The sequence below is a fragment of the Chrysochloris asiatica genome, unplaced genomic scaffold, assembly GCF_000296735.1.
Source record: "Chrysochloris asiatica unplaced genomic scaffold, ChrAsi1.0 scaffold00026, whole genome shotgun sequence".
NCBI lineage: Eukaryota > Metazoa > Chordata > Mammalia > Afrosoricida > Chrysochloridae > Chrysochloris > Chrysochloris asiatica.
In genome coordinates this window covers 1,991,573-2,011,373 of record NW_006408544.1, presented here as the reverse complement: position 1 = coordinate 2,011,373, position 19,801 = coordinate 1,991,573, and the positions used below count along the sequence as shown (strand labels likewise).

At 47.0% G+C, this 19,801-nt stretch overlaps 1 protein-coding gene across 2 annotated transcripts; it reads left to right on the top strand.

The window, feature by feature from the left end:
• Positions 1 to 118: 118 nt before the first annotated feature.
• LEPRE1 (leucine proline-enriched proteoglycan (leprecan) 1) lies at positions 119 to 19,801 on the top strand. Of its 2 annotated transcripts, none has more exons than XM_006839645.1 (15): positions 119 to 723; positions 5,178 to 5,330; positions 6,670 to 6,859; positions 7,055 to 7,186; positions 8,586 to 8,725; positions 14,050 to 14,139; positions 14,432 to 14,484; positions 14,645 to 14,766; positions 16,916 to 17,043; positions 17,210 to 17,305; positions 17,711 to 17,861; positions 18,205 to 18,322; positions 18,722 to 18,797; positions 19,079 to 19,219; positions 19,516 to 19,801. In XM_006839645.1, exons 1-15 carry the CDS (start codon positions 247 to 249, stop codon positions 19,669 to 19,671), a joined length of 2,223 nt encoding a protein of 740 aa, XP_006839708.1. In that variant the 5' UTR covers positions 119 to 246; the 3' UTR covers positions 19,672 to 19,801. The 2 variants fall into 2 exon arrangements, with proteins under 2 accessions (XP_006839708.1, XP_006839709.1); XM_006839646.1 differs by having other exon boundaries at positions 19,079 to 19,225; positions 19,496 to 19,801.

Genomic DNA, 19,801 nt, shown 5'->3' with positions numbered 1-19,801 from the left:
TATAGGCGGGGCTTCCTTATTCCTAGGCCATTGGGACATCGGAGCTCAGAGGCGGGGCTCTAGCTAAGGGGCGGAGTCCAGGCTGGTCGAAAGCTAGAGACAGGGCGTACGTCAGCAGGTTCGAAAGGCGGGACTTCGCTGGGGGTGGGTCTCCTCCGCGGGGGGTGAGGGGGGTAGGACTCTGGCCTTCGTGGCGGCTGGCTGGCTGACTGACTGGCCCCAGGTCCCGTTAGTTTGGCGGAGGCGATGGCTACGCGCGCGTTGAGGCTGCTGATCATTCTGCTGGCTGCCGCTGCCGTTGCTGCTGCCGCTGCCTCCCCAACCGAAATCGAATCCGAGACAGGATGGGTCATGGCGGCACCTGATCTGCTCTTCGCGGAGGGGACCGCGGCCTATGCGCGCGGGGACTGGGCCGGGGTGGTGCTGAGCATGGAGCGGGCGCTGCGCTCGCGGGCAGCCTTGCGCGCCCTCCGCTTGCGCTGCCGTACCCAGTGTGCCGCCGACCTCCCGTGGGAGCTGGATCCGCACTCGCCCCTGAGCCCGGCCCAGGCCTCGGGCGCCACCGCCCTGCTTGACCTGCGCTTCTTCGGGGGCCTGCTGCGCCGTGCAGCTTGCCTGCGCCGCTGCCTTGGGCCGCCGGGCACCCACGCACTCAGCGAGGAACTGGAGTTCGAGTTCCACAAGCGGAGCCCGTACAACTATCTGCAGGTCGCCTACTTCAAGGTGCAGCCCTGCCCAGGGCCAGGTGGCTGGGGTCTTTCTGGGGAGAGGCGTGGTTGCAGGCAATCCCGGGGAGTTTAGGGGACCAGAAGAGAGTTTGGAGAGAGGGAATGTGGCCTTTTGACTTATTCCCAGAACCAGGGAGAAAAGAACGCTGCCAGGACCTGCCTCCCTGGGATCAAGTAGGTAAATGCTAACCCCAAAGGTTCAGCCTGGGTTTAAAGCACGGACCATGTGAAACTTGGCCATTTGTTTCCAGGGAGGTCTCCTAAAGGACTTAAAGTGGCAGTCTGGGTAAACTTGCATCCTGACTTCATTGCAAGTGCGTGAGAAGGTCTACAAGATCTTTCTTCTGGTTCATTTTCCCACTTTCAGCTTTTCCTGCTGCCTAAACCCAACAGCTCTCATTTCAGGGCGTGAGATTGCCACGTCACCAGCAGGGGCTGCCTGGCCCCTGCCTGTAGGGGACCTTCTGGCTAGTGTGTCAGGTTTTCAGAGAAAATGAGTATGTTTAGAAATGTTCAAATGTACATATGGGCTAGAACTCTTCCTCCTTATGTGATGATGATAGAGATAATAGTGATACGGAGGTTGTGCATTTTCCAGGCATTGTTTTAAGCATTTTACATTTATTAAATAATTAAGATTTAAATGTATTAAATCATTTATTATCTAATCCTCACAATATCCTTGTTGTTGTTGTTGTTGTTGTTGTTGTTGTTGTTGTTGTGAAGTGCCATCGAGTCGGTTCCGACCCATAGCAACCCTGTATAGGATTTCCGAGGAGCAGCTGGTGAGCTTGAACTGCCGACCTTGCAGTTCAAACAAACGGCTTTGCAGTCTGGCGTATTAACCCACAGCGCCTAGGGAGGTGCTATTATTTGCCCCATTTTACTGATGAGGAAATTTAGTCACTAAGATGTAAATTCAGATATCTTGGGAGAGGCAGTGTATTGGAAGGGGCAAGCTAGAATTTTAAACATAAAAAAGGATGGTGTGGGCTACATTTTTATTATTATCTGTGTTTTGAAGGGACTTCCATTCAACCTAGGGGAGCCTTGGAGAATATACAGGGGATCTTAGATTTCTCTATCTCCACAAGTCCTGGTATGGTGCTGTGGGCTAATGCGCCGGACTGCAAAGTCGGTTTGAATCACAAGGTTGATGGTTCAAGCTGACCAGCCCCTTCTTGGAAACACTATACAGGGTCACTATGGGTCAGAACCGACTCAACGGTGCGCAATGACAATACAAGCAATCTGTTTACATAATCCCCCTCCATTCCTCCTAGGTACTGGAAAGAGTAATGGACTATGTCTTTGGTCATGTAATTAACAGCTTTCTAAACATTTTTGACAAATCTTGAAGGCGTCCTGGTGGCATGGTGGGTTCATCATTGGGCCACTAACTGCCAGCACCTACTACATTAAAATGCTTGGCTCTGGTACTTTTGTTTTGCTTTGTTGTTAAGTATCACTATAGTTGTTGTTTTTGCTACGTGCTGTGGAGTCGGTTCCGACTCTTAGCAACCCTGTACAGGGTTTCCGAGGCTGTAAAAAGCCTCATCACTATAGTAAGCGCTACTAAAGTTGCATGTTCTTGGGACTGTAGGTGCACAAAAGAGGGAGAATCTAGTTTTGCTTCCAAGATGTTAGACTTGAAAGAGGAGGTGACAGTTGAAGCTGATCCTAAATATCACTAGGGAGAGAAGGATGACCGTTCCAGAGAGAAGGAAAAGTAGAATCAGAGCATAATGTCTTCAGGAAATAACGTCACATTTTGTGGCTGGGGTGTTAGACATGTGGGGGGATTTGCAGGAGAGGAGACTGGAAAATTAAATGAGACCTGATTGAGAGAGGCTCAGCTACAGTTCGAATTGGGTTTCAGTGTATTTGTTCTGGAAGCAGTGTGGGAAAAGTCTTGGACGAAGGAAGTAGTGGCAGTGCGACCAATTGCTACTGTTAAGTGTGATCGAGTCAGTTCCAATTTATAGTGCAAGTGAGCCTGTACAGGGTTTCCAAGGAGTGACTGGTGGGTTAGAGCCACCACCCTCTCAGTTAGCAATCCAGTGTTTATCCTACAGCACCACACCAGGACTTCGGGTGACCAATTGTTGTTAAGCGCCATCAAGTTGGTTCTGACTCACAGGATTTCCGAGGAGCAGCTGATAGGTTTGAACTGCCATCCTTGTGGTTCGCAGTCCAATGCTGATCCTACTGTGCCACCCCAGGAGTAAAGCTGTCCAGATAAGAGAAGGAAATTAGGTGCTCAAGGAGTAAGAAAGAGCTGGGATGGGAAAGAGTAGGCGGGGCAAGAGGGGTTAGGCAAGAACACTGCTGAAAGATATGGGAGAGAATACATCCATAAAACAGATCCATGTCCTGATGGAATGCCAGAACTGGGACAGACTCAAGAGAAATGACAATTTTATAGCTAGAGAAAGTGAGGTACAGAGATGGAGAATTATGTACCGTACGTCACATAGTTATTTTAAGGTCTGAGCCAGGACTGACTGCTGATTCAGTGCAAATTTATTAGTACTAATAGAAATAGAAAAAAACAACAAACATATTAATAATTTAGTGAGTATTTAGTATGTGTTCAGCACTGTGTACCAAAAAATATATATGCAAATAAGTCAAAAAGTATTGCTACAAAATCATAGAAACCTTCATTCAAGAAAAATATCAAAATGTGAAACTATTGCTTCTTGGCAGGTCCTCCATCTAGGTCTCTACACTTCTGAAGGCAGTGTTTCCATCTCTCAAACCCTTTTCCCAAAAGATTCTAAGTTCTTCAGTTTATGCCATTTTGGCATCTTCAAAGAACTCAAACTGTGTTCTTTTTAAGTGTTCTTTGAGCTTTGAGTGTAGGGTGGATGGGGTAAGGTCTCCCAATGAAATCCACAAAGAATAAACAAATGTGGCACTGTGGATTAATGCGCCAGACTGCAAAAGGCGTTTGAACTACAAGGTTGGTGGTTCAAGCTCACCAGTTGCTCCTTGGAAACTCTATACAGGGTCGCTATGGGTAGGAACCGACTCGACAGCACTTAACAACAACAACAAATCCTTTGCTACCCTCGAAGAATAAACAAATGCATTGTCAGGATAGAAAAGAATTCCTCAGTACAATTTTCTTGGTCTTTTTCTCAGCAATGCAGTTTTCTTAAAACTTCTTCCCAATAAACCCCCATGTTTTCCTCTGTCCTTCAAGAAAATCTATCAAAATAGCCCTTTGGAATTTCAAAAAGTCGTCACCATAACCTTCTGAGCTGACCTATCTGCCTTTCATTTAACTGGCCTCTCTGAAGCTACTATTTTGATTGGATTTTTTAAGGCACCCAAAGGAGACAAAAGGAGCTCTAATAACATAGTGGTTATGAATTGGGCTGCTAACCTCAATGTCAGCAGTTCTAAACTGCCAGCTGTTCCATGGGAGACAGATGAGGCTTTCTGGTCTCATAAAGATTTACAGCCTCGGAAATCCTGTACAGGGTCGCTGAGTCAAAACCAACTCCACAGTACACCACCACCAAGGAGACAAAGACAAGGAGAACTTGCCTACAGCTATCCTCTGCAGAGAAATGTTTCAAACATGTTTCATGTGGAATAAACTGGAACCCTAGTAGCACTACTTTTTTGACTTCCCCTCATCTAGATTTCATTTCACTCTCCCAGTAGGTAGTGCCATCGGTAGTTTGTCTAAAGCCCCCAGCAAGTGAGAAATAAAACCTATAAGCATCACAAGTATGTCAAACACCAAAGCTTATGTGGTTAAGCACTAGATTATCAGAGATTGTGTTACTTACTTTGCTATATTTGAACTTACTGCTGTGGATATTCTTATAACCTTTTTTCTGTCCGATTCTATGTAATCACTTGTTTTAACCTCATAGGAACCCTAGGCTTTAGACCAGAAGATATCATGTCTGGGTTTTGTAGAGGATTTTAGGATTATTTTAGCCACCTACCTTGATTTTATTTTATGCAAAATAATAATAATAATAATGTTCTAGGGAAATTCTTAAGCACAGTTTGTTAACTCTTCTTTCTCCCCTGGCTCTGAATCCTTTGCATTTTCTTCATCTCAGTTACTACATTTGAGTCCTGAAACATTATCTAGGCAGTCAGTATTCCATCATGTACCCTACAATACTTTTGTTTTAAAATAGCTGAAGTATTACCATCTGTAATTTAGGGACTCCCCGAGCCTGATTTGAGAAGTAGCTGAAAATCTGTCCAGGGCACTGTGTTCCTAGTTTCTGATATGTCATCCCTACAATCCTTGTTTTCTGAGGCTGGCAGGAGCTGGGCACCTGTTTCAGTGACTGTCTGACAGCAAGGCTCAGGAAAACTGAGATTTCCTGTTTACTGTCTTCTGTTCCGCTGCATCCCTAACAAACCTTTAGCATTGGGATGGGATGTGAGAATTTCGGTCTTGTGCTTCATTCCTAGATAAACAAGTTGGAGAAAGCTGTAACGGCAGCACACACCTTCTTTGTGGGCAACCCAGAGCACGTGGAGATGCGTCAGAATCTAGACTATTACCAAACCATGTCTGGGGTGAAGGAGGCCGACTTCAAGGATCTTGAAGCCAAACCCCATATGGTGAAAACTTTCTATTCCTTTCTCTCGTTTTCCACAGTGTCATTTATTAAGGTTGTTGTCTGGTTACGGAAGTAATGTATGTTCGTTGTACAACAGTAGAAAAATGCATGTAAGTGAAAGGCAGAAGGTGATCATGGTATTTAAAAAAACCACGCGTTTCTATTTTGGCCTTGTTTTTTTTTCCATGTCATCCATATTTTATGTTGTTAACCTCATTTTATGTCACCATCAAATTTTTTTAAATTGTGGTAAATAGATGTAACAAAACAACTGCCTTTTCAACATTCTTCGCATGTACAATTCAGTGGCATTGTGTTTATCGTATTCAGCCATTTCCCTAAATGTTGGGCTTTTTTATTTATTCATTTTTTACTGCAAGTTAGGTCTTGAGCCTTTCCTCATGTCTTCAAATTTTCTCTGAAAACGTGATTTTTAGTGGCTGCGTGTTAGTCCGTTTTATGCATTGTTGTTAGTTAAGTGCTGTCGAGTGGGTTCTGATTCCTAGCACGTTAATTTTTCACTTCTTTTGGTCATGTAGATTTTCACTATAATAAGTGATGTAGCTTTCCTCAGTGTTCTTATTCTTCTTGTTTAACAGGAAAGGTTCACCTTCCATGGGATATTGTTCATGATGCTATAGCACTTTTATAAAGAACTATGTTGTTAAGTGCCATCAAGTCGGTTCCAACTTTGGGACCCTGTTTTGGCTTTCCAAGGAGCAGCTGGTGTGCCTGAACCACCAACCTTGAGGTTCAAACCGACCTTGCGGTCCAGTGCACTGACCCACAGCGCCACACCAGAAGTTCAAACCATCATCTCTTAAATTTTTAATAGTTTAGAAAAAGGGGTATTAGAAACAATATCAGAATGACTTTAAATTGTAAGTCTAGCACATTTTACAGTTGCTCACAGTATTTCTTTTAGTGATTCTGTGACAAATGAAAATGGTTGTTGCCCCTGGCCTCTAATCAGCTGCGGGAGCCCCCATCACCCCTTATTTATCAGAGACATCGCTACCTTCACCACAGACCACACACTAGTGTTTAAAAGAGAGATTTTTTTTTTTTTTTTTTTGCTATTAAACTTTTTTTTTGAAAACTTTCAGCCCTACAGAAAAATACAAGGTTTTTGCAATGATCTCTCACAGAGCTTTCACTTAAATTAAGAGTTAAATGTTTTAAATTTCTAAAGGAACATGTAAACATTGTTTCCACCAGGCCTTCACTAGATAGCAGCCACACAGGCAACCTGACTATTGCAGGAACTGAAGACAGTAGCTAAGGGCAAAGAGAGAGGGCTCCTGTGTGGCCTGAGTTTGAGCGCTCCTTTCTCCCAGTAGCAGGAGTTTCGGCTGGGAGTGCGACTCTACTCTGAGGAGCAGCCTAGGGAAGCCGTGCCCCACTTAGAGGCAGCGCTGCAGGAGTACTTCGTGGCCCAGGAGGAGTGCCGTGCGCTCTGCGAGGGTCCCTATGACTATGATGGTTACAACTACCTCGAGTACAACGCTGACCTCTTCCAAGCCATTGCAGGTATGCAGCCCATAGCATAGATACCTCGAGCTCTAAGGTCCATGTCCAGGTCATTCAGATGCAGCACCTTCACCCTCAGCCCTATGTTGTCTAAACCTGCACATCTGACTGGAAACTGTGTCAATGCATTCCTGTTAATCAGACGTTGAATCCTGCAGGCTGACTTGGTTGCTCCCCCTGTTTGATTCCTTTCAGATCATTACATCCAGGTCCTCAGCTGTAAGCAGAACTGTGTCACCGAGCTTGCCTCCCACCCAAGTCGAGAGAAGCCCTTTGAAGACTTCCTACCATCCCATTATAATTACCTGCAGTTTGCCTACTATAATAGTAAGACTACTTTTCTCTTTCTCTGCTGCCTTGGACTAAGGAGCTAAAAGCAAAGTAGGCAGGGATTCTGGTCACTGTATTTCTTCCACATGTCTGGCCTCTTTCTGTGGCTATGGGAGCCACCTGGTCAGATGATCCCTGGGTACTTTGCTACCAGCCAATTGTTTACAAGACACTGGCTGGTACCAGCAGCAAAACCTTAGGGAGGAAGACTCTAGTACTGTTCTCTCTTGCCCTTTCTATAGCATTTACATTAAAGGCATCTGAAAAGTAATAACAAAGGTAAGGGATACTACCATTTAAACCCACACACAGGGCTTTTCACAGGTTTTCTCCCGAGTATAGTACTGAGGCTTTTGGAGACTCTATCGATATCCCTAAAAGCAACAAATCAGCAGATCTGTACTGAGCTCCGACTGTATGCTAAGCATTACATCGTAGCCAAGAATATAAGGTCTTTATAGGAGTCCTGGGGTAGCACTGTAGGATCGGTGTTGGACCACTTGCCATAAGGTTAGTGGTTCAAACCCACCAGCCACTCCTTGGAAATTCTATACAAGGTCACTAGGAGTCAGAATTGACTCCATGGCACTTAATGACAAAAACATCGTCAAGTTCAAAGAGTCCTAGTAACACAGTGGGCAGAGTGGGCTGCTAACTGAAAGGTTCCCAGCTTTGCAGAAGAAAAGGCCTGGGGGTCTGCTCCCATAAAGACACCGGTCCTAGAAGTGCAGTGGCGCAATTCTACTCTGTTCATAGAGTCCTCGGAGTGGGAATTAACTCCATAGCGCATGCATGCCAACTACAACACCACATACCAACAACAACACAGCACATACCAACAACAACACAGCACATACCAACCACAACACAGCGCATACCAACCACAACACAGCGCATACCAACAACACAGCACATACCAACAACACAGCGCATACCAACCACAACACATCACATACCAACAACAGCATCCAGTTGAGATGACTAACAGATATGAGCAAGACCCAGTTTGCCAAACAGACAATCTGCTATGGTAGCATTTCCCCCCTCCTGCAATCCACAGTGTAAAGACAGTAGGGAGATATGGGGACTATTCCTGAAGTTGATCCAGTGATTGGGAATTTAGATGTCAGGATTTTGAGAGATGCCGGCATTTTTGAAGATGTATGTATGTAGAGGGTTCTAATCCTTTTCTCTTTCAATATTTTACTACCCTGAGGTCATCAAATGGCTTACAGTCATTTCTATATGCTATATACTTTCATTTCTCCCACCAAAATTAGGCAGGAATGTTATCTAATAATCGCCTTCAAGTTTTGCTGAGCCTGAACACTAAGCAGTTCCTGGTACACAAGGATTAGGCACATTCTTCTGAGCTTTTATTTTTCCTTCTTTGCAGTTGGGAATTATACACAGGCTATTGAATGTGCCAAGACCTATCTCCTCTTCTTTCCCAATGATGAAGTGATGAACCAGAATCTGGCCTACTACACAGCTGTGCTTGGGGAGGAGCAGGCCAAATCCATTGGCCCCCGAGAGGTGAGAGGCCTGTGAGCTGCCAGCTGCCCTCAGACTGGAGGGCAGAAGAGTGGGGTAAAGGAGGGGAGTCAGCACTGCAGCATGGGGCAGAGCATTGGGCACTTGCACAGCCTGTCACTCAGGGAACAAGGGAGCACCTAAAGTGGAGGAATGCAAGGGAATCTTAGTTAGCATTCTGAGCCCAGAAGTTGGCCCTCTGCAGGCATGTTCTTTCCCCTCATTGGCATCTGATACCAGTTGGCCAAGAGCTGTCATGTCTAGCTTCTTGCTCATTTTCATTCCACACTTGCTTGTTTGCCGTCTCCTGTATCCTCCCCACCCCCTTTTCTTTCTTCCCTTGTCTGTTCTCCCCCACCTTTCAACATTATTGCCATCTCATTCTAAACTAGAGAAAATTTATGTCACACAAAGACTAGAATGAAGTGCTAACAGTAGTTATTCCTGGGAAATGTTTGTATTTTGCTCATTTACATAGTCTAAATGTCTTGCAGTGAATGGGGATTGTTTTTCTAATTGAAAACACAGAAAGTTTTTAACTTACTGAAGCTGGACAACGTGACCCTAGGTTCACTGCTTTTGAGACCAGAACAGTGAAGTGGATTTGAAGTCATGGTCTTGGCTCAAGTCCTGACTCCTTCACATACCAGCAGGATGACTTTTAGCACAATGTGTGTGATGTTAGGCTTACTGCATCACTTCTCCACGTCTCACTTTCCCCTTCTGTAAAATGAGATGATGATGCTGGCTCTGTGTTCAACACAGACTCAGTGCCAGGGTCAGATGAGCGTGAGATTATAAATGCGCTCTGTAAACTGACAGGACTGTACCAGTGTCCACACAGTGCCCGGATGGACACGTAGCATTGCAGAGTATCCAAGTAGAAGCTGCCCATTTTCCTCAGCACTTTGTGGACCTTGCTCACCTGTGTGCTGCTGGTCTCTCCCAAACCCCATCTATTTTCAGGATAGAAATGACTGTACTTTTGCACTTGTTTTTAACTTTGTCAGAGGAAAAAAAATGGTAAACAGCTACAATCCCTCTAGAGGCCACTTATCTGAACAAACGTAGAGAATGAGAAAATCAGCACACTTGTGCACTATTGTTGTTGTTGCTAAGTGCCATCGAGTCGAGATCTAACTCATAGTGACCCTGTACTGGGTTTCCAAGGAACAGGCTGGTGAGTTAAAACTGCCAGCTTTAGAGCCCCAAACCGATGTTGCAGTTTCCTGCATTAACTGGCAACGCCACACCAGAAGTCCTGTGCACTATTGTTAGGACTGTAAATTGAACTGTTTAACCCAGCAATTCCAGTGCCAGAGATTTATCCCACAGGTATAGAGGTACAACTTTGCAAAGGTAAATGCACACGACCTTCACTAGGACATTGATTTTAAAGACAAAAGACATACAAACTAGCAACAAGCTAAATGCTGTCAGTTTGGAGAGTGGTTTAAAAATTATGACACATTCATTCAGTGATCTGTAGACACCTCTTATGTTGTGTGAGGTGAATTACTATGCATCAATATGAAAAGCTCTCCATGATACATTTTTAAGTTAAAAAATAAAAACAAAGTAAGATCTGGAACTATAATTACACTATATCCTATTTATGTGGGTTTGTTTGTTTGTTTTTAAATACATATATATGCTTCAAGGACTCCTTGTGTGGCACTGTAAATCAGCACTGAACTGTGAATCACAAGGTCAGTAGTTCAAACCCACCAGCTTGCTCCTTGGAAACCCTATACTGGGTTGCTACGAGTCAGCACTAACTCAGTGGCACTGAACTACATATACTTCAAAATGTTCTGGACCTATTGATAGTAAACTATTACTGGGAATTATCCCTGAAGTTTGGGCCTGAAGGTCAGAGGTGAGGAGAATGACTTGAACTTTTGTGTTGTGTCTCCCATCACTCACCTGTCAGTTTGTCGTAGTGTGAGGGTGGGGTAGGGCGTGTTTCTATGATGCCAGAAGCTATGCCACCAGTATTTCAAACACCTGTAAGGTCGCAATAGTGGACAGCATTCTAGTGATGCTTCCAGAGTAAGAGATTAGGAAGAGAGGTATGGTGATCTACTTCTGAAAATAAGCCCGTGAAAACCTGTACATCACAACAGAACATTTTTTGGCATGGTGCTGGTAGAAGGTGCTCAAAATACACAGTGGCCACACGGTGAACTCAAGCCTACAAATGACCTTGAACATGGTGTATACCAGGCGATATTTTACTCTTTTGTGTGTGGGGTCGCCATGAATTAAAGCCAACATGTCAGCCACAACATTTATGTCTCTCTCTGGATTTCTTATGGCTATGTATGTGTTGGAGTCATGGTGTGATGGACTGCAACATCAGTTTAAACCACAAGGTTGGCAGTTCAAGCTCGCCAACTGCTCCGCGGAAATTCTCAACAGGGTTGCTATGATTCAAAACTGACTCGACAGCTCTTAACAACAACAACAACAACATATATATGTTACTTTTATGTGTTCTGAATGCCATCTAAAAGACACTTCAGGTCACTGAAAAGACTAGGTCCTAGTGGGAAAGAAAGGTGTAGAAGGCAAAATGTACAGCATACTTGTATGAATCTACCAGTAGAGGTATATGCAAGCTACGGTGGAATCTCACAGAATCAATCAAGGAGCAAGTCACATTTAAGATTGGTTTTACAAGCCTTCAATAAACAGCCGAGTTAGGGAAGGGCTTCTGAGACAAACAAATGTGCAAACAACCTGGACAGTTGTCCCATCTAGATGTGGAATATAATTCTGGGGAGTGACAGGAGGTGAGGACCTAGAAGGTAAAATTCTGATGGATCTTGAGTGTCCAGCCAGGGAGCTTGGGCATTGTTCCACAGGGTCGACAGTGGTGAACCCTTATAGGACTTTAAGCGGTGACATGACAAGGTGTGATGGCAGATGACTCAGAACAGGAAGGCGCAGGAGGCCTGAACAGGGCAGCAGCAGAGACGATGGGACCAATTAGATAGACTAGGGAGAGGAATTGGTGGAACACAGGGATGTTTGCACATCTTCCCCTTCATATCCAAGTTCCCAGCTGCAGAGACAGCATGGATCACCAGGTGAAACAGGGAGTTTAATGTTCCTCTGTTTGCTGAGAGAAGCAGGCAGATGATGTAACAGTAAATAGGACTTCCCATTCTTACTGAGGAGCTTACTACATGGCTAAGAATAACCACCCCTCAAATGTATGTAGCATTTTATAGTGTATAAAAACCTTCCACAGCCTTAATTTCATTTGATTCTCATGACAACCCACTGAGGTAGGCTCCCCACCATACTCTGACCTTCCTTCCCAGCTCTGCAGTTCTGAGTCTCCAGTAGAAATGACCAGGGCTTCTTCCTTCTCTTGCCAGCCTCTCGCACATGGGTGGACCAGTTGCCTCGGAGTTGGCTCCTTTGGCCATTAGATGGTAACCGTCTATATATGAACCAGCAGGCATTTCCTATGTGTTTTTCTTGGCTGGTCAATTTTTTTACCTCCCTTATAAGGTCACATTAGTGAGTTTAGTGGAGGAAGAAAGAATAAGCCCACATGGTCAGTGTCTCATTTTTAACGAGAACTCCCCTCTGGGAAGGAGGAGGTAATGAATACTTGTTGAGCACTTGCCTCAGTCCAGGTGCTATGTGAGATGGCTTGCACCAGTCGTTCATTTAACTCATCACAACCACCCTGTGAGGTTGCCACTGAGAGGAGAGCACCAAGGCCAGTTGTTGTTGTTAGGTGCCATCGAGTCAGAACCAACTCATAGCGACCCCATGCACAGCAGAACGAAACAATGTCTGATCCTGGGCCAACCTCACTACCGCCGCCACACTTGACGCCATCAATGATGCCACCTAGCTGATCCATCTCGTTGGAGGTCTTCCTCTTTTTCTCTGACCCTCCACCTTACCCAGCATGACATCCTTCTCCAGCGACTGTTCTCTCCAGACAATGTGTCCAAAGTATGAGAGATGAAGCCTAGCCATCTTGGCCTCCAAGGAGCACTCTGGTTGTACTTCTTCCAAAACAGATCTATTGGTTCTTTTGGCAGTCCATGGCACTTTCAGTATTGTCCTCCAACACCACAACTCAAAGGCATCAATTCTTCTACGATCTTCCTTATTCATTGTCCAGCTTTTGCATCCATATGAGGTTATTGAAAATACCATGGCTTGGGTCAGGCGCACCTTAGTCCTCAAGCTGACATCTCTGCTCTTCAATAGTTTAAAAAGTTCCTGTGCAGCAGATTTGCCCAATGCAATACGTTGTCAGATCTCTTGACTGCTGCTTCTGCAAGTGTTGATAGAGGCCAGAGAACAGAGTAACTTGCCTCATGGCTGGTCAGTGTCAGACAGCATCTTTGTTTCCTTACTTTGTCCCAGTTTCTGGCACAGTTCCTGATAACAAGTACTTGTTGAATGAATAAATGACAGAAATGGGATTTGCTTCCTAGAAATCTCGTAGAGTTGTTGAGAAGGTTAAACAAGATGATAATACCTAAATTGGTGTCTAGCACTTTGTGAAGGAAGCCGGTCATTTAAATCCCTTAGAAGAAAATTGTCATCGTCCTCTTAGGCGAATATAAATGAAACAGGACTCTTGGCCCTTTAACATTCTTTTCCTTGAACTGCTCTGGTCTTGTATTTCAGTTGACTGTGTCTTCTTTTTCTCTCCCTCCTTCTGTTGCTTGGAGACTCCTAGCAGGGCTCAGTGTGAAAGCACCTGCAGGGCATGGCACCTGGGGAGGCATGGGACCCAGGAGGTGCTCAGTCTCCCTGCCCCAGGTAGGCCCTGCCAGTGAGCTCACCAGAATGATGGGGTCCCACCACAGTCTGAGGGGAAGCAGGCGTCACAGCAGGAAGTGCTTGGGCTTGAGGATTGGGATGCCCTGGCTTTGACTCCAGCGCTGTCATTTCCTAAAATGTCACCTTAAACCAGTTACATATCCCCTCTGCACCTCAGTAAAATGAGGACAATAGTATCATCTCCAAAAGGTGGTTGTAAAGATGAAATGAATACAACGTGAGTTGCCTCACACCAAGGTCTCTTCTTGAGTTTTGGACCCTACAGAAGTCAAGAAGGAATTCTTTGAATTATATTTCCTCATCTCCCAGGAACCGTTAGATCATCTGCCTGAGAGATTAATCAGGCGGGGTATGCACCCTCTGAGGAAGCCTTAAACACAAAAGTGTGACTTTTGTCCCCTACCAGGGATCAGATGACACAGGGAACAACAGTGGAGAGTGGAGGGCATGGCCAGGGGCTAAGGACAGGGTTGGGTCCTAGGAGATTCCTCCCCTTGTTTCCTCAGAGTGCCCAGGAATACCGGCAGCGAAGCCTGCTGGAGAAAGAACTGCTTTTCTTCGCTTATGATGTCTTTGGAATTCCCTTTGTTGATCCGGTGAGCCAGACACAAGAGATGGAGGGCAGGGAGGCAAGGTCAAAAGGGGGACAAGAGGTGGCAAATGGGGAGAAAATGATTGGAGGATTGAGCTAAAACACAGGATCTGTGAAAGCCGTTGATGAGAGACAATGAAACATAACAAGGGGATTCTGGCAGCTGGAAGTGTCTTAGGTTCAGAAACCTCCTATTTTATCTCCTGAAAGGAGGTGATTTTTCTTACAGACCCTAGTTTGTACACTGAGACCTGGAAGGTGAGGTAGGTTGTTCATTTTATCCTGACTACTCGTAGGATTCATGGACGCCTGAGGAGGTGATTCCCAAGAGACTACAAGAGAAACAGAAGTGAGGGCCTTGAAGAAACTGCATGATTGGACCTGTCTGATGAGGCACTGGAGGGTTTCCTGGGCCCAGGCTGATGTGACCTTCCAGAGGGGCGGGCAACCCCAGTCTGGGAAGTTGGGCTGGCCCTGGAGTACAGTCCTCAGAGTGACTTTGTTCACAGGTCAGAACGGGAAACAGCCGTCCGCATCTCCCAGGAAATCGGAACCCTCATGAAGGAAATTGAGACGCTTGTGGAAGAAAAGACTAAGGAGTCGGTAGATGTAAGCATGCTGGTCCGAGAAGGTAAGAGGGTATTTGGGGGTGTCTGCATTAGCTAGACAGCACCCCTAGTTGTGAAAGTTATCTGTGTCCTTCCTGACTCACCAATAGGACTTTTCACCTGCAAAGAGCACCGAGAATTGGCACTCCATAATGACACTATAGCTTTGTTGTTGTTCTCAGATGCCATTGAGTCGGAACTGACTCATAGCGACCCCATGCACAGCAGAACGAAACAATGTCCGATCCTGGGCCAACCTCACTACCGCCGCCACAGTTGATGCCATCAATGATGCCACCTGGCTGATCCATCTCGTTGGGGGTCTTCCTCTTTTTCTCTGACCCTCCATCTTACCCAGCATGACATCCTTCTCCAGCGACTGTTCCCTCCTGATAATATGTCCAAAGTATGAGAGACGAAGCTTAGCCATCTTGGCCTCCAAGGAGCACTCTGGCTGCACCTCTTCCAAAACAGACCTATTGGTTCTTTTGGCAGTCCATGGCACTTTCAGTATTCTCCTCCAACACCACAATTTAAAGGCATCAATTCTTCTATGATCTTCCTTATTCACTGTCCAGCTTTCGCATCCATATGAGGCTATTGAAAATACCATAGCTTAGTTCACTTCAAAAACTATTTATAGATATGTTCAGAACTCATTCAGTCCCTCCAACTCCCAAACTTTCATCTTTCTTTTTGTTACCAAGACTCAAACCCATGAGCCCTTTAGTAATCCTCCTCCTCCCTTGCCTATCCCTCCAATCCACTGGGGGAAGGCCTCCCAATTATGTCTCCACTGTTTTTCACCTCTCCCCAACCCTTGGCTTTTTCCATTGCTGCAGACCTGCTTAGGACTCCCACCCCCTATTGTCTGTACTTTTCTCCTTGTGCAGCCTCCTGCCTGCCCCTTCCCACTCGCGGTTGCTAGACTACTCTTCCATCCTCCCTGCCTACTCCTTTAACCACATAGCCTACTTTTCCCCTCTTTACACCCTCTCTTCACCTGAACTGGATTTTGTTCCTGAGCCTGCTTTCTGCCCACAATCTTCGTCCGTGCTTCTCTCTCCACCTAATGCTCAGCCTATCACCTCTGCCCATAAAACAGCTTGGATACACCCTTCCAACCCTCTCCATCTCCTAGCCGAGTGGGACTCCTCTCCCTCTATCTTCTGAAATTGGAAGGCATTTTGTACCTTCTTAGGGCATTTATGACCTGCCTTGTGCTAGGCATTTGTGTGATTGTCGAAGAACAGGTGCTCTCTTCAGCTATCAACCCTCTCATTGTCTAGCACAGTCAAGCCTTTGGTAAAGATATGACACTGTTCCCAGCAAAGAGAGATGCCATGAGAAACACACAGAAGCGGTAACCTTTGCCCTGTAGCTGTGGGCTGTTGAGTCGATTCCAACTCATAGCAACCCTGTTTAGGGTTTCCGAGGCTGTAAATCTTTACAGGAGCAGAAAGCCTCATCTTTCTTCCTCAGAGCAGCTGGTGGATTCAAACAACTGACCTTGAGGTTAGCAGTCCAATGCTTAACCCAAGATGGCTCCAGGGTTCCTTCTCCTTTGCCCTACAGTTACTTAAATGAACAAGATTAGCCTGTGAAAATGACCCAGCCAGCATTCCTTTGTTTCCAGACAGTGTTCAGGCCTAATTATCCGGGAGTTGGATCTGGCAGATTATAGGATCCCAATTTTAAATAAATAAGTGATGATGATGATGTGGTATGATGGGGAAATTTTTTTGAACATTCACTGTATGCCAAATTTGTGTTAAACCTTTCACTTGCTTTATTTGTTCTTTATATCAAACTAACTTAGGAGGTAGGTGCTGTTTTACAGATGAGAAAACTCAGGTTCAGGGAGATTGCATAACTTGCCAGGGTTACACAGGATTGGGGGTGTCAAAGTTTCTGTCTCTAAAGCTCACGGATTTTGCAATATCCTTGTGATGCAAAGGCCCTAGAACTAGGATGAAGACTTGGATCTTCTGTCTGTCAGCTCCAAGTTCTTCCGTCTGGACAACCTGCCTTTGGAAGTGACTGAGCAGGAGATTTCTCTGGGGAGCAGGAAACCACTGAGATGTCTATTCCTTACAGGGAAACAATATCCTGTGATGAGCCTCTGGCTGAGCTCCTGCTGGGCTCCGCCTGAGCCCTCTCCTTGCTTTCCAGGTGGCTCCCTGCTCTATGAGGGGATCAGGCTCACCATGAATTCCAAGCTCCTGAACGGTTCCCAGCGTGTCGTGATGGATGGCGTGATCTCAGACGCTGAGTGTCAGGAGCTGCAGAGCCTGACCAATGTAAGGGAAACCCTGTGTCACTGCCGTCTGCCCCAAAGGGTCCATCTTCCTGCTACCAAGTGCCTCCTCGGTGTTGAGTGTGTGCCCACCCCTGACTTCACTGTCTGCCTCTTACTGGGGCCTCAGCTGGCCTGGCCCCCCTCACCTTGCTTCTCTGTCCTGGTAGGCAGCTGCAACTGCAGGAGACGGCTACCGGGGTCACACCTCCCCCCACACCCCCAATGAAAAGTTCTACGGTGTCACTGTCTTCAAAGCCCTCAAGGTAGAATCAATGCCTAGCATTCTAGAGTATGGAGAAAGGGGAAATCTGTCTGCTCCAACACAGGAAGGAAGGGGAAGCTTGGAGGAGAAGTCGAGGGCAGTAGTGGGAAGGGTAAAGTGTCTGCCTGTCTACATTCCAGTTGCCACAGAGGGTGGTGAGTGAGGTGGAGTGAGCTAATAAAAGAGACATGGGCAAGACAAGACTGATAGCCAGTTATGGAGTGATTCCTGGGGCTATAATTTTGAGCAAGATGCACAACCATCATGAAGGAGACCGGGAAAGGGTGATGAGGTCAGGTTGTCATGTGTGGGAAGCAGACTGCATGGGGGGGCCTGGTGCCTCAGTGGTCCCTATCAGCCCGGAGAGGGGCAGTCAGGGACAGCTGACCTCTGGTCTTCTTGGCAGCTGGGACAGGAAGGGAAAGTGCCCCTTCAGAGTGCCCACCTGTACTACAACGTGACTGAGAAGGTGAGGCGCGTCATGGAGTCCTACTTCCGCCTGGACACACCCCTCTACTTCTCCTACTCCCACCTGGTGTGCCGCACTGCCATTGAAGGTGAGCCTCCTCAGCCACGCACCAGACTGTGTTAGATGCTGAGCTTGGGGGACAGGACCCCAGTCCCTTTCATTCCAGCTGGGGAGACAAAGACAAGCACACAGCTGGCAACTCCATCTGACCAGACACAGCAGCACTGAGGGAGTTACAGTGGGTGTAACTGGGGAATCGGGAGGCTTCCCCCAGGAGGTGATGACACTTTTGTAGAATGAGTAGGAGTTTGTGGTGAGAGCATTTCCTTCAACCCCAACACATTTTAGGAAGCAACCCCACCATGCCAGCAGGAGGGCTGCACTGTGTCCTGAGGTGCCCCAGCACTAACTTGTGGTTTCCTTGGCCCCAGAGGCACAGGCTGAGAGGAAGGACAGTAGCCACCCAGTCCACGTGGACAACTGCATCCTGAATGCCGAGGCCCTAGTGTGTGTCAAGGAGCCCCCTGCCTACACCTTCAGGGACTACAGGTACCAGTTCTCTTGGAGGCCTTGGCCTCCCCACACCTGCCCCCTAAACATACACAAACGCAGTGGTTTGGGCCCCACTGCTCCCAGAATCCAGTCCTTTGTTTGCAGACCCCCTGGATAGACAAGGAAATCCTGATGTCGTAGTAGTGTGGTCATTGTGGCAGTGAAGTGTGGACTTGATACAGAATAACCCAGAAAAGGCACAGTGGACTCTCAGGGCGTGGGGTGGGGGGTGCACGGTAGGGGATGTTGGGAGTTGGTCTCCTGTAGCTTCAAAGAAGGCTCTTGAAGGCTTTCTTCCTTAAAAGTCTGCCCTCTAGCTGCTGGCTGAGAGCACTGCAGGTAAAGGCCGCAGTGTGGGAGGACAGGTCATGCTGAGCCACTCTCTGCTCTTTCCAGTGCCATTCTTTACCTAAATGGGGACTTTGATGGAGGAAACTTTTACTTCACTGAACTAGATGCCAAGACCGTGACAGTGAGTACCCCCTTGTCCTCAGCCCTGGAGACAAAAGCCTGTGTTCTGGGGCTAATGTCCCCAAAGAGCAGTGGGGAGAATAGCCATTTGGCTTCCTTGTGGTCAGCCCCCTTCTGAAAACCAAAGGGGCTTTGAGATATGTCAGTCTCTCCTCTGACTGGTCACCTTTATTTTTTGCTCTGGACTTTGGGAAGCCAAATTGAAGGGTTCCCAATTCTGGACCCTAATGTTCCCATACTTCTAAGGATGTTTACACACACACCCCCTTTCTGCCCCCTTAGGCGGAGGTGCCCCCACGGTGTGGAAGGGCGGTGGGATTCTCTTCGGGCACTGAAAACCCACATGGAGTGAAAGCTGTCACCAGGGGGCAGCGCTGTGCCATCGCCTTGTGGTTCACCTTGGACCCTCGACACAGTGAACGGGTGAGAGTGGTGGGCTCTGTGATCTGGTTCAGGAAGGCCTTCCCTGGTCTGTTTCCTACGTCCCCAGACCCTCTTACCAGGGGCTTAGACATAAAAGGAACACTTACCTCAGTGGGGCTCTAGTTGGCTTGGGGACCCCAGATGGGAGGCACTCCTGGGTTCCTGCTTCCCTCCTTGGGCCCTGCCTCGGCTGTTTGCTCTGAAAAGAAGCTGGGCTTCAGAGCAATACTGTTCTCCAGGAAACCGAGTACCTGGTCTGGAGGCCTCTTCTAATAGGCAGGGCTTTGTGTGTACAGGACAGAGTGCAGGCCGATGACCTGGTAAAGATGCTCTTTAGCCCTGAAGAGATGGACCTCCCCCAGGAGCAGCCCCCAGGAACCCAGCAGGACCCCCTACAGCCTGCAGAAGAGCCCCTGTCAGGCAGCGAGTCAGGGCACAAAGATGAGCTATGACAGCATCCACGTCACACCCGGATGGGTGAGGAGACCTGCGGACAGATATTCTGTCCTGCACCTGGGACTGGCCAGCCCCTCAGAACTGCAGAACAGTGGAGAACCGGCATCTGCTGCCCAGTGGGGGGAC